This window comes from Physella acuta, unplaced genomic scaffold, assembly GCF_028476545.2.
Source record: "Physella acuta isolate Inbredline_101_S28 unplaced genomic scaffold, ASM2847654v3 ptg000394l, whole genome shotgun sequence".
In the NCBI taxonomy this organism is placed as follows: Eukaryota; Metazoa; Mollusca; class Gastropoda; family Physidae; genus Physella; species Physella acuta.
The window spans coordinates 193,251-207,557 of NW_026731913.1; the positions used below are offsets into that span (position 1 = coordinate 193,251).

Genomic DNA, 14,307 nt, shown 5'->3' on the forward strand with positions numbered 1-14,307 from the left:
GTCCACGGTTGTTATCCAAAATTTGGATTCGTGTCAATTTACGGATGAATGATGCAAATTTTACAAAATAGTCGAAGTTCAAGTTTATTTATAGGCTAATTCTTTCAATGGCTTGCCCGACAATGCAATAACGCATGTAGTGTTATTAATATGTGGTTGTTGGTCTCTCATGGCCTGTCCTGGGACTAGCTTAATGGCTGTAAAACCTCTCTTAAGACGATATCATACATGCACACACTCCCAGCCCAACACTGCCCGCCATACTCCCTCCCTCACGCACCCCCTAGCTACGCCACAAACAACACGTTAATTTAAATGTGTTGTCATCAATCCCCACACTATCTTAAAACAGTAATTACGAAAAAAAAAGTGAAGAAATGCCGTGCCTTTCCGGCAACAAAATGTATCAATGTTAATTAAGTTACAAATTCTAGATCTAAATCTCGACTTCCTAAAAGAATAATAGCTTTCAACTGTTACGATAAACAAGAAATAGAAAATTGGGGGTTTTAAAGCTATTTTCAACTTGGGATTTTCCCTACGTAATGCTGCTATTAATAGAGTAGCGAATCAGATTTGTTCGTTTTTCCTTGTGACCACGCCAGCCAATAGATTTTCGGGCAACAACTGACGACATCACCGGAAACCAGCAGTCCGGTTTGTTGAGAATATGGAGGGTTGAATTCAGCCCATTTGATTTCCTATAACTTAGATTGCTATGTTTAATTCGAAAGGAATGGCCGACTCAGGCATAGAGGTGGACCTTATCAGTTTACTTAATGCAGAAGATGACCCTGCTTCGGAAGATTCCGAATTTTATGAGCTTAAAAGCAAAGTTGTTGTTGGCAGGTGGGTGTTGCCATTTTTTTTTTGTTTTACAACAGCTGTCAGAATTCTACGATCTAGATCAAGATATATTTCTCTCCCCTTCTGTCATGGTCGCATATGAGTCACCATATTGCGCAACAGCACACACAATTGTAAATAAGTTGTTCATTAGATGTCTTATAGCCACTTATAGGCCTAGCCTACTTAAATTAATAAGACCTATCCTAGATTTAGATTCTAGGCCACGGGTTCCCAAACTGGGGGTCGCAAAGCCAAAGGGCTAAACCTTAGCAATGAGAAACAAAACTTAAACATATTTAGTAGGTTGAATTATGGATTTTTTAAAATAAAACATTATGTTATTTTAAATACACCATTAAGTTCCTTACCCCTTAAGAGAACATTTGACACCACATTTAAATATCTAGCTTACTCGGTTGACGAGAAAAGAGAGAATTTGAAAATTATCCGAGAATGGAAAATGAACGACAAAACAGCGTTCTTACTCCTCGACCGGCATAACATGACGTCATGGACTTGTGTCCACGAGCTTTTAATTCCCGCCATGGTAATTGCGTCAGCTTAGGTTATTTACTCACCGGAAAATAACAAAAAGCAACTGGTTGATAATTAAAACTAGATGTAGTTAGGCCTATTTTATTATTTATTAAATTCTATTCTACATGTTATTCATACCATTTTATGAAGTAATGAACACCTGCAAAAATCAAATGGCCATAATAAATATTTTTATTTCAAATTCTAATTTTAAATAATAAATATGCTTAAAATAATATGATAGTAATAGTTAATAGTTAAGATAGTTTATAAATACAAATACATATTTTACACTCAATTCACATTATGGGGATGATTATATTGAGTCAACAGTGTGGCAGCTGAGGTTCATACATGGTATTAGTGTCTTTTTTTTTTCTTACATAACATTTTTTTTTTTCATTTTGAAGACATGACGTATGTTATTTTTTTTCTTTTAAAAATCTCCAAACATCGTCACTCGCGTGATTGCTTGCTTATGTTTACTATCCTGTGGATGAAAAATCCCACTACGGTCGCGGGTTCACCGTGAGTTCAGTACACGTCATAGAATGAACACGCGTACACTAGATGGTCGGTGTCTTCACTTCTCTCCCCCCTCCCCCCCCCCCTTCTTCAAGCAAATTAAAAAACAGACCTACTTTCCTACTTCTGGTAAATTTTTTTTTAAAGTTCGGTCATTTTTTTTAAAGTTCACATATCAGACATGCTAGACAGCCAGCTGTATAAAAAAAAAATTTTTTAATTAGATCTACGTCTAGCTTAAAAAAATAAATAAATAAACGCTTAAAATGCCCGTAAACAGATTATTTAGCGCAAAAAAAAAAAAAGGCAGCTGAACGAGCATTTTTTAAAATATGCAGCAATGAAAAAGGCTCAATGAAGTCTAAAAATCGCCCGTAATTAGGCCTAGCTCTGAAAAAGGCCACTGAACGAGCATCACTGATTATATAAGCGAATAGGCCACGCGGCGTTGACGAGGTTAACCACCGGTCACGAATGCAGCAACTGTCGGCCCACAGTGAAGAAAAAATCTATACTAATAAAATTACTAATACAATAATAATGTCCATAATTTTACTTTTTCCGCACATGCTACAATTGAATTATAATTAAAATACTAGACTTAACAGTTCATTCCGTAAAAAACAAAAACTAGTTGTTTCAGTCTGGCAACTAGCGTAGCAATGACGTCATGATACTAAAAATTGCGGATAGAAATGTCAGCGTGGGTACCTCATTTTGGGATAAGATTTTGGAAACCAGAATCAATAATAATGTAAATATACAAGGTAAATATCTCAATTATATAATAACTTAGAGTCTGTCGGGCCGTTTTCCCCGGAGGTCGGTCGTTTTTAGCGGCGGTTCAGTTTTTACGGAGAGCGCTCCACTAGAAATCCTCTCATTATTTACAACAACAAATATCTCGATTTTTTTCTGGCATTCTAAGGCATATTATCCATTTTATTAGCATTTTGCATTAAAATAATGATGAAAAATTGCGAGATTAACAGGTTTTTCATTTGTCGTGGATAGGACCCCTAAAATAAACGTAAAAACCGTCTAAAAACGACGCGTGACGTTTCAGGGTCAGAGGTCAATCCAGCCATCTAAGCAACGCGCCAGACTAATATTTAGTAGATTTTCTTACTAAATCTAGAATTTACCCAAATTTCAAATTAAACATGACTACTGAATGATAGACATCCATATTTAATCCATTAGGGACTAATTTTGAAGTTTTTAGTTCGTTTTAAACTAAATTACTTAATTTAATATTTATTGACACTCACTGCCATGGACAACACATCTCTCCATGACAACTCTTCTTACCCCTGAAGGCACTTGAAGCTAAAGAGAACCACAAATGCGGTTAGACTTTTTAAGTGGCCATGTACCCAGAGTTCCCCACTAGTGATCATCAAATAGCGGTCACGTGGTCAAAAAAATAAAAAAAATTTGGTTGTCATTTTTTGGCCACTCTTATAAAAAAAAGGGTTGAAGATATTTGATTTATTTTTTCATAGAATGATAAAACTAATAATGCTTTAGTATGGAAATCAATTTTGTAATAGGGAAATCGATATTTAAAAAGTTCTAGTATTTTTTATGAAACCAACTTTTAAATTTAGCCTTCATTCTCCAACGCAAATTTTAAAATGCTTTTCTGGCATATATAGCCCTGCCACCTATAGCTTGTTGTTATAACGTGAAAGTCCCGCCATTTTGCGCGTGGCAAACATTTTAAAAACTAATTAGTAGAAGGTCTCTGGAATTTGGCAGAAAAATCGTCGGAAGTCAAGCGGCCGGTCCGGGCGCCATATTGTTGTTAGCAACCGACCACGCCTCCAAGTTAGCGAGTAATACTAATATTTAGAAGAATATTCAGCTTTACTAACATCACTGGAAATGGAATAGAGAAGAAGCAATGCATACTGTACAAAGTTGTTCTCAGTCATGAGTCTATGAAATCTTCAAAACTAAAACGTCATTTGAGACATGAGTCAATCAAAACACACCAAAAAAGGGTAATCTATCGTTTTAGGTACGTAAAATCGCCCGTGACTAGTAATGTGAAAAACAGGTGACACCTTAAATTTTAATAATTATTTCACATTTTGAGGAGGATTTATGTTTTGAGAAGATACAAAAATGTTTCCTTGTTTCATTTATGTACCTGTTTTTAAACAACTGAATTAAAACTTTTCAGTAACAAATGAAGACTAGCGATGTTTCCAACAGATGCAACCATGCTCATTAACTATAGCAGCCATCTTGTTTATTTTTTTATTGTACACTTATAGCGCAAGATTCAGGGAAAGCCATTCTAACTTACAGATGGCCGCTTTTTATAAAGCAAATGCTGCTCGCAAACACTGCTGTTTAAAGTTAATTTCTTGCCTATCCTAATTTATAAAAGCCCAATGTGCGCACATCTCTCTCTCTCTCTCTCTCTTTCTCTGTCCGCAAAAAATTTTCGCCGGACATCACGTCAGAATCGGCAGCGGTATATGGAGAACTTTTTACGGACTTTTGTTGAAAATAATATGTTAGATGTTTTAAATGTATAACCACAATTTTACTTAAAGAAGAAAAATAAAAATTAAAGGCGTATTCGAATGTAGAGAAACAGTATTATTTATGCAACCGGAAAAGCATTAATATATGTGAAAAAGAACGCATAAAACTGTGACGTCACTATTGCTTATACATTAACTAATGACGTCATCTGCCGTGTTAAGAATGAAAAGAAATGAACTATTTCATTCAAATTTGATTTAGATCTACGTACACTATGAAATGTATACAATACAATTTTTCCGGCCTAAACTCATAAAATTTATTTTATGTATTTGGATTCTAGATCTAGAGATTCTAGATCTAGACTAAATCTAAGCAATAACTAGATCTAGACGTAGACGCTAAGATCTAGATTTAGACTCTAACTTCTCTAAAATCAATTCCAAAAATAAATGTCTATATTAGGACTAAACTATTTCAAGACTTATTTATTTTATACAAAATCTTTGTTTGGAACTGGCTAATTTGGGATAAAAAATTAATTTGAAAGAATAGGCATATTCGCGTAAGTTAAGATTTTAAAATACGTGTTTCATTCTCCGTATTTTATAAGGTGCCTAAATAGCGGAGATGTTAGTGTACATTAAACCACGCAGGTGGTGCGGGTTCGAGACACAGCAAGTCAACTTGGTTAATGTATTCTTTTTTATTATGCTCGGGCTAAATTTAAAAAAAAAATTCTTTTAGGAATCTAGATCTAGATCTAGATTGTCGGGTGTCCGATAGGGCACTTCCCGGCGCCGCAGGCACTTCAAATTTGGCATGATCTTGCCTTGGTGCGACAGAACACGTGGGCCGGTTGGCCGAAAAGTCTACGATGTGGGGGTCAAAACTGACCTCGACTGACCGGTACCTTATATGAGCTATAAATCGAAAAAAAATGTCCACGGAGGAACCTCTTCATAACTCTTGAGGTCGTAGACCGACCTTCGGGCGAATTAATTAAGCATTCAAATTCTCAATGTTTTCGAAAGCCTAAGCGAAGCTGGGCAGCATGCCTAGTATTGATATATTTAGCCATTGATTTAGGTTTATTATTATCTATAATATTTGACACAAATATATCACAATATACTTCTATTAAAGCCTTGACAATGAGGTAACTTTTTCGTACATTACTAGCCGCGGGCGATTTTACGTCCCTAAAACGATAGATTACCCGAAAAAGATAAGGAGTTCTTTCGTCCGCGTGAAGCTAATTGCAAACGTCAGAAATTTGATTGAACAGGAAGTTTTCACCAAGGAAACACAGCATTAGTGCAAGCATCAAATAGATAGAAAACGCCAATAAAAAAAAACAAAAAAAAAACAACACAATAGGAGAAAATCTCATCAAACCCTGCATGTTGAAGATGGTGAAGTTACTTTTTGGGGACTCCAGTGCATTAAAGATGCAACAAATATCTCAGCCTAATAATACTATTCAGCGGCTTATAGCAGACACGTCCGTAGATGTTAAATAACACATTTTTAATGAAATCAAGCTTTCACCATTGTTTGCTTTTCAAGTTGATAAATCAACAGACGTGAGTTCGATATTCGCAGTTGCTTGTCTTTTTCTATATTCATTCAGATGATAGAAAAGAAGAGTTGCTATTTTGTGAAGATAGCATGGAGAAAATAAATACGGGGTGATTAAAATGGGTTAAAACTGCTGTGGGGGTTTGTACAGATGGTGCACCATCTATGATTAGGTCAAAATCGGGCTTTTCAGAAAACAGAAAAGATTTAGCTCCCTAAACACTGCATGATTCACTAGTATGCCCTCGCCATCAAGACGCTTCCGACTCAGTTGCTAGTAAAAATCGTAAATTAAATTTAATCCGGAGCCTTAAAAAAACTGAGCAACAACATTAATATAGACCACGAGGGTCTGCTCTTCTACACTTCAGTACACTGGCTGTCAAACGAAATGTTGTGAATCGTGTTTTTGAATTGAAATCTCAAATCAAATTGTACTTGGAAGTGCAAAAGAAAACAAGACCTTTTGGTATACTTAAAACGACAGAGTAGTTGGGGAGAGTATCATAACTAGCAGATATATTCGAACATCAACATACGCTTAACCTGAAGCTTCAAGGAAAATGAACGAATATTATCACTTTCCATAATAATCTCGGGGCATTTTTATCAAAGCTACAAAATTGGCGAAGAAAATAAATCTTGGAAATATTGAAAATTTGAGAAACTCTGATGTGTGGTAGATGAATCTGATTGTGAGATAATTAAAATTTTGAAAGAAGCGATTTCTGAGCATCTTGAATCTCTTGAAAACGAACTGCCGCACTATTTCACTGAGCTGAAAGAATAATCAGCATTGATGCATTACCCATTCTCTACTTCCCTTGATGTTGCCAGCATTCACGATGAATTACAAGATGAATTCTTTGATTTGCAGAATGATTCAGCGTAAGATGAAAAACTGCAGACACAATTTTGAATGTTGATAATGACTTATGTTGGCGTTAACAAAAACTTAACAGTGAATGTTTAGTAAATAGCATGAAATTTTACTCATCGTATTAAAACAGTTATCACAAGTAGTTCATATTGAAAGTCTCCGAGATAGTCTTTTTAATGCTATGGGGGTCGCGGGTCACTTACTTTTTTATAAAAGGGGGTCGCCACTCAAAAAAGTTTAGGAAACACTGTTCTTGGCTCCCTTTTAGGGTTAGGCTATAAATTAATATTTTATTAGTAGGACTAGATTTTCTTACTAAATCTAAAATTTACTCTATTTTCAATTTAAACATGACCACTGAATGATAGACATCCATATTTTGTATTATTTAGGCCTAATATTATTTAACGAGAAAAATGGCCCGTTGAGGAAGGATACAACGGGCGCTAGGCTGATAGTGCTGTCTCTTTTCTCTAAACTAAAACCACACACCCACACCCCCCCCCCCCCCCCAAAAAAAAAACATGTCTACCGTCCCATTCAACGAAATATAATTATATACTTTTTCCAGTGTCCGCCCCCTCCCCGAAAATTCTACCCCCGCCCCCGAAAATTTCAAGTACCCCCACCCCTCTCCGGGGAGGAAAAAGTCTGAAAGAAACACTGGTGTCGCGCTTAGCCACTACCCGAAGAATTGCATTAAAGAAATTGCAAGATAACCACTTTTTAGATTAGACACATTAATTAGGCGGTAATTTTATTATAGAGTATTGATGAAGAAATTTCTTTTGAGTTGGGGAGGGGGGGGCTCATATGTTCTTACGCGGGGGTGGAGCTTCGCCCCTACCCGAAGAATTGTATGAAAGAAACTCTTCACGCAAACCACTTAGATTAGACAAAATTTCCTTTTTATTCAATGTTTACTCGAGAATCAATGACGTCATATTACTGTGTGCACTCTCCGGCTTGAGATTTTCTACTCTAAATGTGACGACGTCATACTTCGTTTTTCGAATTACTATGCATGTTTTTAATTTGCTTGTGTTTTCTCTAGAGCGTTCTTGTCAGAAATATAGATAGACAGACAGCGAAACTATTAGTATTAATAGATTTTCTTACTAAATCTAAAATTTACACAATTTTCAATTTAAACATGATCACTGAATAGGCCTAATACTAAAATAATAGACATCCATATTTATTTGGCTGATGCTAGCCGGAAAAAGATGCGCAATGGAGAGAAACCACGACTTGTCTTTGCAGCGATGTTTTTGATGTTACTGCGCATTTGTGTGTCTACAACCGCAGAACTCTAGCTCTAGCCATAGGTCACTGTGCACGCGCAGAAATTTTTTTTGCCGACTAGTGGAGACGTTGGGGCAAAAAATCTTTCGATTTTTATTTAATCCATTAGGCCTAGGCACTAATTTTAAGTTTTTAGTCAGTTTTAAATTAAATTACTTAATTTAATATTTATTGTCACTCACTGCCATGCACGACTTTAATTGGCTATTCACCAGACAGGGTTCGTGCGGCCTCCTGAAATTCCAGGAGGTCCTGGAAAACTCCTGGAATCTCAAAAAACGTAAAAATCTCCTGGAATTCTCCTGGAATTTGAAAAAATATAAAAACCTCCTGGAATTCTCCTGAAATTAAAAAAATCTCATGAAATCATGAAATTTTATTTACCCGCATCGCAAAACCCGACCGAAATTATTTGATTTTGTTCCGCCAATAATTGAATAGTAGTTTTTAAATGGGACGAAAATAAAAATAAACGCATTGGCCATCGTCCGACTGAATCGCACTGTCGTGATCTACACATCGTGTGGCACAGCCGAGTGTGTGGTCACGTGACGCTAGGCGATTGACCCGATTGGGTGATACTATAAACAATTTCTAAAGATAGATAGGCCTACATGTGTTCCCGTGTTTGACTTGTCGGCTATTGGATTTTTAAAGTAGACAGGCATGTTTCATAACTTTGTCTTAAACTATTGAAACAGCAAAAAAAAGTTGTAGTAGTATTTACGGCTCAGGACTAATCGTCAAAATTAATCTTCTTTAGAAAACCCGGATAGCTGTGACCCGATCAAACAATGCTGATTGTAACGTTTCATTATTTTATTTTATACATTCATTTTTCGTAAAAATGGCTATAGAAATAAATTAAATTTTTCCAGTGGCTCTTTTTTTCGGTTGACTAAAAATTGTTAATACGCTTAATACTAGCTTGCCAAATCGACCAAAATGGGCTGGAGTGGGTGGAGGAAGACACTGACCATCCTACACGGTATGTAACACCCAACGTAACATCCATAGCTCAACCCGCCCCCACTAGTCCGTGCCGTGCCAAGCTGACGATCGTCGCCTTTGATGTTGTGTAACACCCATACGGTACCCGAGCAGCTCGTGGTGGTTTCATACCCCACCTCCCTTCCCCCTTCACTTTGTGGAGTTGATGTTACTAATCCTTGGACATAGATTAAGAAATCTTGCCAGACTTTTGTCTCTGAAATTACATAATATTCGTCTGACACGTTCATCGGGTTGGCCGACTAGCCTAGCATCATTGGATTCGGCATCCAAAAATCAATAAAATATTACGAAATTATATTAATTGGTGAAGTCTGCTTGCTTTTATACCTCTTTTATAGTGAACAACTCTTTAAAATTTGGTCCATACCCTCCCAGTATTTTTCCTCTTTCAGGGTCTATCCCGGTTGTCTGAAAAATCTGCTCTTTTTTTAATGACAAAAAGTCATAACTTTTTTGTTTATGGTCAGATTTTTAAAAATTCAAACTGGTCTGTAGTCAGATTGATAGCCTCTATCCTAATATGTAACTAATATATTGTTTTACTTTTACTGAAATTAAATTTTTGCATTGGCTTAGCTAATTAAATGTATTATTAAGTACGCTTTTAAAAAAATGTACAAATTGGGTTTCTTTTTTGTTTTTAAAATCTCCTTGAATTTTTTTTTAAACTCCTGGAAAAGTCCTGGAAAAGTCCTGGAATTTTATTTGAACTTTTGAGCATGAACCCTGACCAGAGTTCCTCACTAGTGATGAGCCAAATAGCGGTCACATGGTTTTTAAAAAATGAAAATAAATTGATTGTGATATGAGAGCCGGTTTTATTTAAAAAAAAGTGCTGACAATATTTTATTTCTTTTTACATAGACTGATAAAATTAATAATGCTTTACGTTCTCTCGCTCATTTTTGTACCTACAGCATTGATATTTTAAACATTCTATTAATTTTAATGAAACCAACTTTTGAATTTAGCCTCCATTCTCCAAACCAAATTTTAAAATGCTTTTCTGGCATATCTAATCCTGCCTCCTATGGTTTGTTTTTATAACGAGAAAACCCCGCCATTTTGCTCGTGGTAAACTTTTTAAACAGTAATTCTAAGAAGGTCACTGGGAAAAATCATTGGAAGTCATGCATCCGGTATGTACGCCATATTGTTGTTAGCAACAGGCCACGCCTCCGAGTTAGCAAGTAATACTAATATTTAATCCATTTGGCACTAATTTTGAAGTTTTTAGCTCGATTTAAACAAAAGTAGGCCTACTTAATTTAATATTTATTGGCACACTGCCATGCACGACACACTTCTCCATGACAACACTTGTTATATCGCTCTTACAGTTGAAGCAAAGGCAAACCACGAATCCGGTGCGAATTTTTAATTGGCAATGCACCAGAGGTCCTATTCTCTCTGATGAGTGTTTTAATATTGTTAAAGTTGTGTTTTTTTTTTTTTTACAGTATAATACTTTTTATGAGTTTTGAGAATGAAATAGTATAATTATTAATATGTGTGCATGGAACTGGAGAGCCACACCTTGACATCAAAAGGTCAAGCAGCAGGTTGCCCACCCCTGGGTTAGGCTATGGTAGGACTAGGGTTGGGGTAAGGGGTTAGCATTGACATTATCAAGCCATGTCTGTATATTAGTTAACAACCAGTAACCGTAAACCCCTTTTTAAAGATTTTATTATGGGACGCTGGTATAAAAAAATCCCCCAAATTGCTTTTGCCTTTTGTGTTCAATTATGCCTACCAAAAATACTAAAACATTAAACACATCCACTCTTTTTAAAAGTACGAAAGAAAAAACCAAACAATCAGGATTTTATAACCATTATAATTAGGCCTACACCATGCATGATTTTTTTAAATATTTAACTCTCAACAGACTGAGTGTTTTTTATATATGCATGTGTCCGCTTTCCGCTACACAAATTATATACATGAATACATACAGAGCTTTATATATTAAATATATATGGTTAAATGGAAAAATTAATATTTCAGTCCTATGACCGATTTCAAGAACTCCAATATGCCCATGAGAGCAAACCTTAAACAGCAATTACAAAGGCAGCAGCTTTTAGAACAAGAAAAAAGAGAGCAACAGTCAGCTCTGAAAAACATCCATCACACTGGCTCAACAGGCATATCAGTGCCTCGTGTGGTGGAGGCTACAGAAGTACCAGCCACAGTCCTACAGGTATGTAAGGGGGAGCAGGTGGTTCATTGTTCCAGCCACAGTCCTAGAGGCATGTAAGGGGGAGCAGGTGGTTCATTGTTCCAGCCACAGTCCTACAGGTATGTAAGGGGGAGCAGGTGGTTCATTGTTCCAGGCAGTCCTACAGGCATGTAAGGGGGAGCAGGTGGTTCATTGTTCCAGGCAATCCTACAGGCATGTAAGGGGGAGCAGGTGGTTCATTGTTCCAGCCACAGTCCTAGAGGCATGTAAGGGGGAGCAGGTGGTTCATTGTTCCAGGCAATCCTACAGGCATGTAAGGGGGAGCAGGTGGTTCATTGTTCCAGCCACAGTCCTAGAGGCATGTAAGGGGGAGCAGGTGGTTCATTGTTCCAGCCACAGTCCTAGAGGCATGTAAGGGGGAGCAGGTGCTTCATTGTTCCAGGCAATCCTACAGGCATGTAAGGGGGAGCAGGTGGTTCATTGTTCCAGGCAATCCTACAGGCATGTAAGGGGGAGCAGGTGGTTCATTGTTCCAGCCACAGTCCTAGAGGCATGTAAGGGGGAGCAGGTGGTTCATTGTTCCAGCCACAGTCCTAGAGGCATGTAAGGGGGAGCAGGTGCTTCATTGTTCCAGGCAATCCTACAGGCATGTAAGGGGGAGCAGGTGGTTCATTGTTCCAGGCAATCCTACAGGCATGTAAGGGGGAGCAGGTGGTTCATTGTTCCAGCCACAGTCCTACAGGTATGTAAGGGGGAGCAGGTGGTTCATTGTTCCAGCCACAGTCCTACAGGCATGTAAGGGGGAGCAGGTGGTGTGGGCGATGGCAGCTCCTGGCCGAGAGGGGGCAGGGGGGGGGGGGGGGAAGTGTTATTACCTTTGTTTTCCGAAATATGAAACATAGACAAATATTGGTTATATGAAGCTTAAGCTCCCTAAAATAACGTAGTCCTGACCAGTGTTCACTTGTAACAATAATATCAGTGGAGTTTATTTAGAGTTTAAAATATACAGATATCAACCATAATCTAACAACTTAGTTTTGCATACTATTAACCCCGCCTCTAAAAAGGAAACCAGCTATATTGAAATTTATTTCATCATATTGCATAGCACAGTGGTAACCATAAAATTTAATAAAGTATTGCAATCTCTAAAAAGGAAACCAGCTATATTGAAATTTATTTCATCATATTGCATAGCACAGTGGTAACCATAAAATTTAATAAAGTATTGCAATTGATAGACATTCAAACTAGCAGCATTTTAGACTAACCCTAGCAATGAATGAAAATAAACCGCGAGTGATCTCCCCTAAACTTTCTCAAATATTCTTATTTAAACACTACGGGGAATGGCAACTCAAATATAGACAATATTTTAAATCCATTTTTAATTACTTAAACTATTTTAAATAGAATAGAATCTTGTAGAAAAAAGAATTACACACCAAGTGAACGCCAAATAAAATGTGTATAATAGTGCGGAATATTATTAGTACTTGTATATGAAATTTCATCAACCTAGCTGTAATGGTACTCAAGTTATCGTGTTCACATACACACCACATTGCAAAACTATGTTTTTCAGACTCAGGGAGGTGTAAAGCATCGAGATTTGCAAAAATCTTGATTTTTTTTTTTTGCACGATTACAATACTTTCTCTATACTCTGTATATACGAGATAGTAAAAAATACCTGGCTGTCTTTGCTCTCCAGCTTCATTACTAAGAAAGGTATGGAAAAATGATTTAGGATAGTGAGGTTTCGGATAGTTGTATTGTTTAGGTATAGGGTATCTAGATCTAGTTGTTTTTGGATTAAACTCCCTAGATCAGGGGTCGGCAACCTTTTAAACGGAAGAGCCAAAAGTTACAATTTATAATATTACCCAGTTTTTAAAGAGCCACTGAAATTTTTATTTCAATATTTGCTATTTGATTAGGATTTTATATATATATATATATATATTTATATGATTTAAAATAAATAGCTTTAAATATGGAATAATATGTATTCAAATAAAAACACTCGTGTTTCTCACAAAAAATATTAAAGTATTTTGCTAGCTCTGTTTTCGAAACAATTCACTTCTTCAAGCAATGCATAGGCTGGGTTTTCTTTTCCTTGCAGTTTTACATTTAGCTGGTTTAGTTTCTTTGTGATATATCCACCGTGAAGTTGAATGTTTCAATTTGGGATGGACAATTTAATAAGAAGTACATTGAAATAGGGAGTAACTAAATATTCGAATAGAATTCTAATAATAATTGTCTATTGTTTATATTTATTATTGTATAGTTTATTACCGAGTGTTGCAGAAAATATATTTTGATGAGTTTTGAAAATAAAATAAAATAATTATTAATATTTTGAGCTGAAAAGCCGCATCTTGATATTAAAAGAGCCGCATGTGGCTCGCGAACCGCAGGTTGCCGACCCCTGCCCTAGATGCATTATTTGAGATTTTTCTTAGCTGCCTCTTTGAGCCTGGCAACCCAGAGACAGGCAGTGGCAGATTAAGGGGGAACAGAGAGGGCCCCTGATTTTTAGAGCTCTTCAAATTTGCCTTTACATAAAATGTTTAAATGACAAGCTATTTTACTTACCAAATAAAAACCACACAAGCAGGAGTTATTCCCCCATGACAATCTTTAAAATGTCTCTTCCCCTCTAATGTCAACATCAGAAGTCATCGCTTGGTGACAGTGTTTTTATGAATTGGATTAATAAGAATTAAAACCTAACCTAGACGGTGGATGTGAGCTTCAAGGATACTGCAGGGGTTATCTCATAAATATAGAAAAAGAAGTTATAAGTGATGTATTAAGGGAGTGAAAAGAAGGCCACCAATTTTCTGTAATAAACGATAGTAAAAATTTTCCTATCAATTTTTAGTTTGTTGCTTACAATCTCAATGAATGTTGTAGTCCC

General features: G+C 36.5%; 1 protein-coding gene across 6 annotated transcripts in view; it reads left to right on the forward strand.

The window, feature by feature from the left end:
- LOC131942200 (microphthalmia-associated transcription factor) overlaps window positions 1-14,307 on the forward strand; it is a 53,715-nt gene that overhangs the window by 31,027 nt on the left and 8,381 nt on the right. For 5 of the 6 annotated variants that reach the window (XR_009386722.1, XR_009386723.1, XM_059301929.1 and 2 more), the window contains exon 4: window positions 11,201-11,396. Coding sequence is in view for 4 of the 6 variants with exons in the window: in XM_059301929.1 (XP_059157912.1) it covers window positions 11,201-11,396 (196 nt within the window). In the remaining 2 variants the exon portion in view is untranslated. Of the gene's footprint in view, window positions 1-620; window positions 850-11,200; window positions 11,397-14,307 lie in introns of those variants that run through there. The other variant, XM_059301932.1, reaches the window with a different exon arrangement.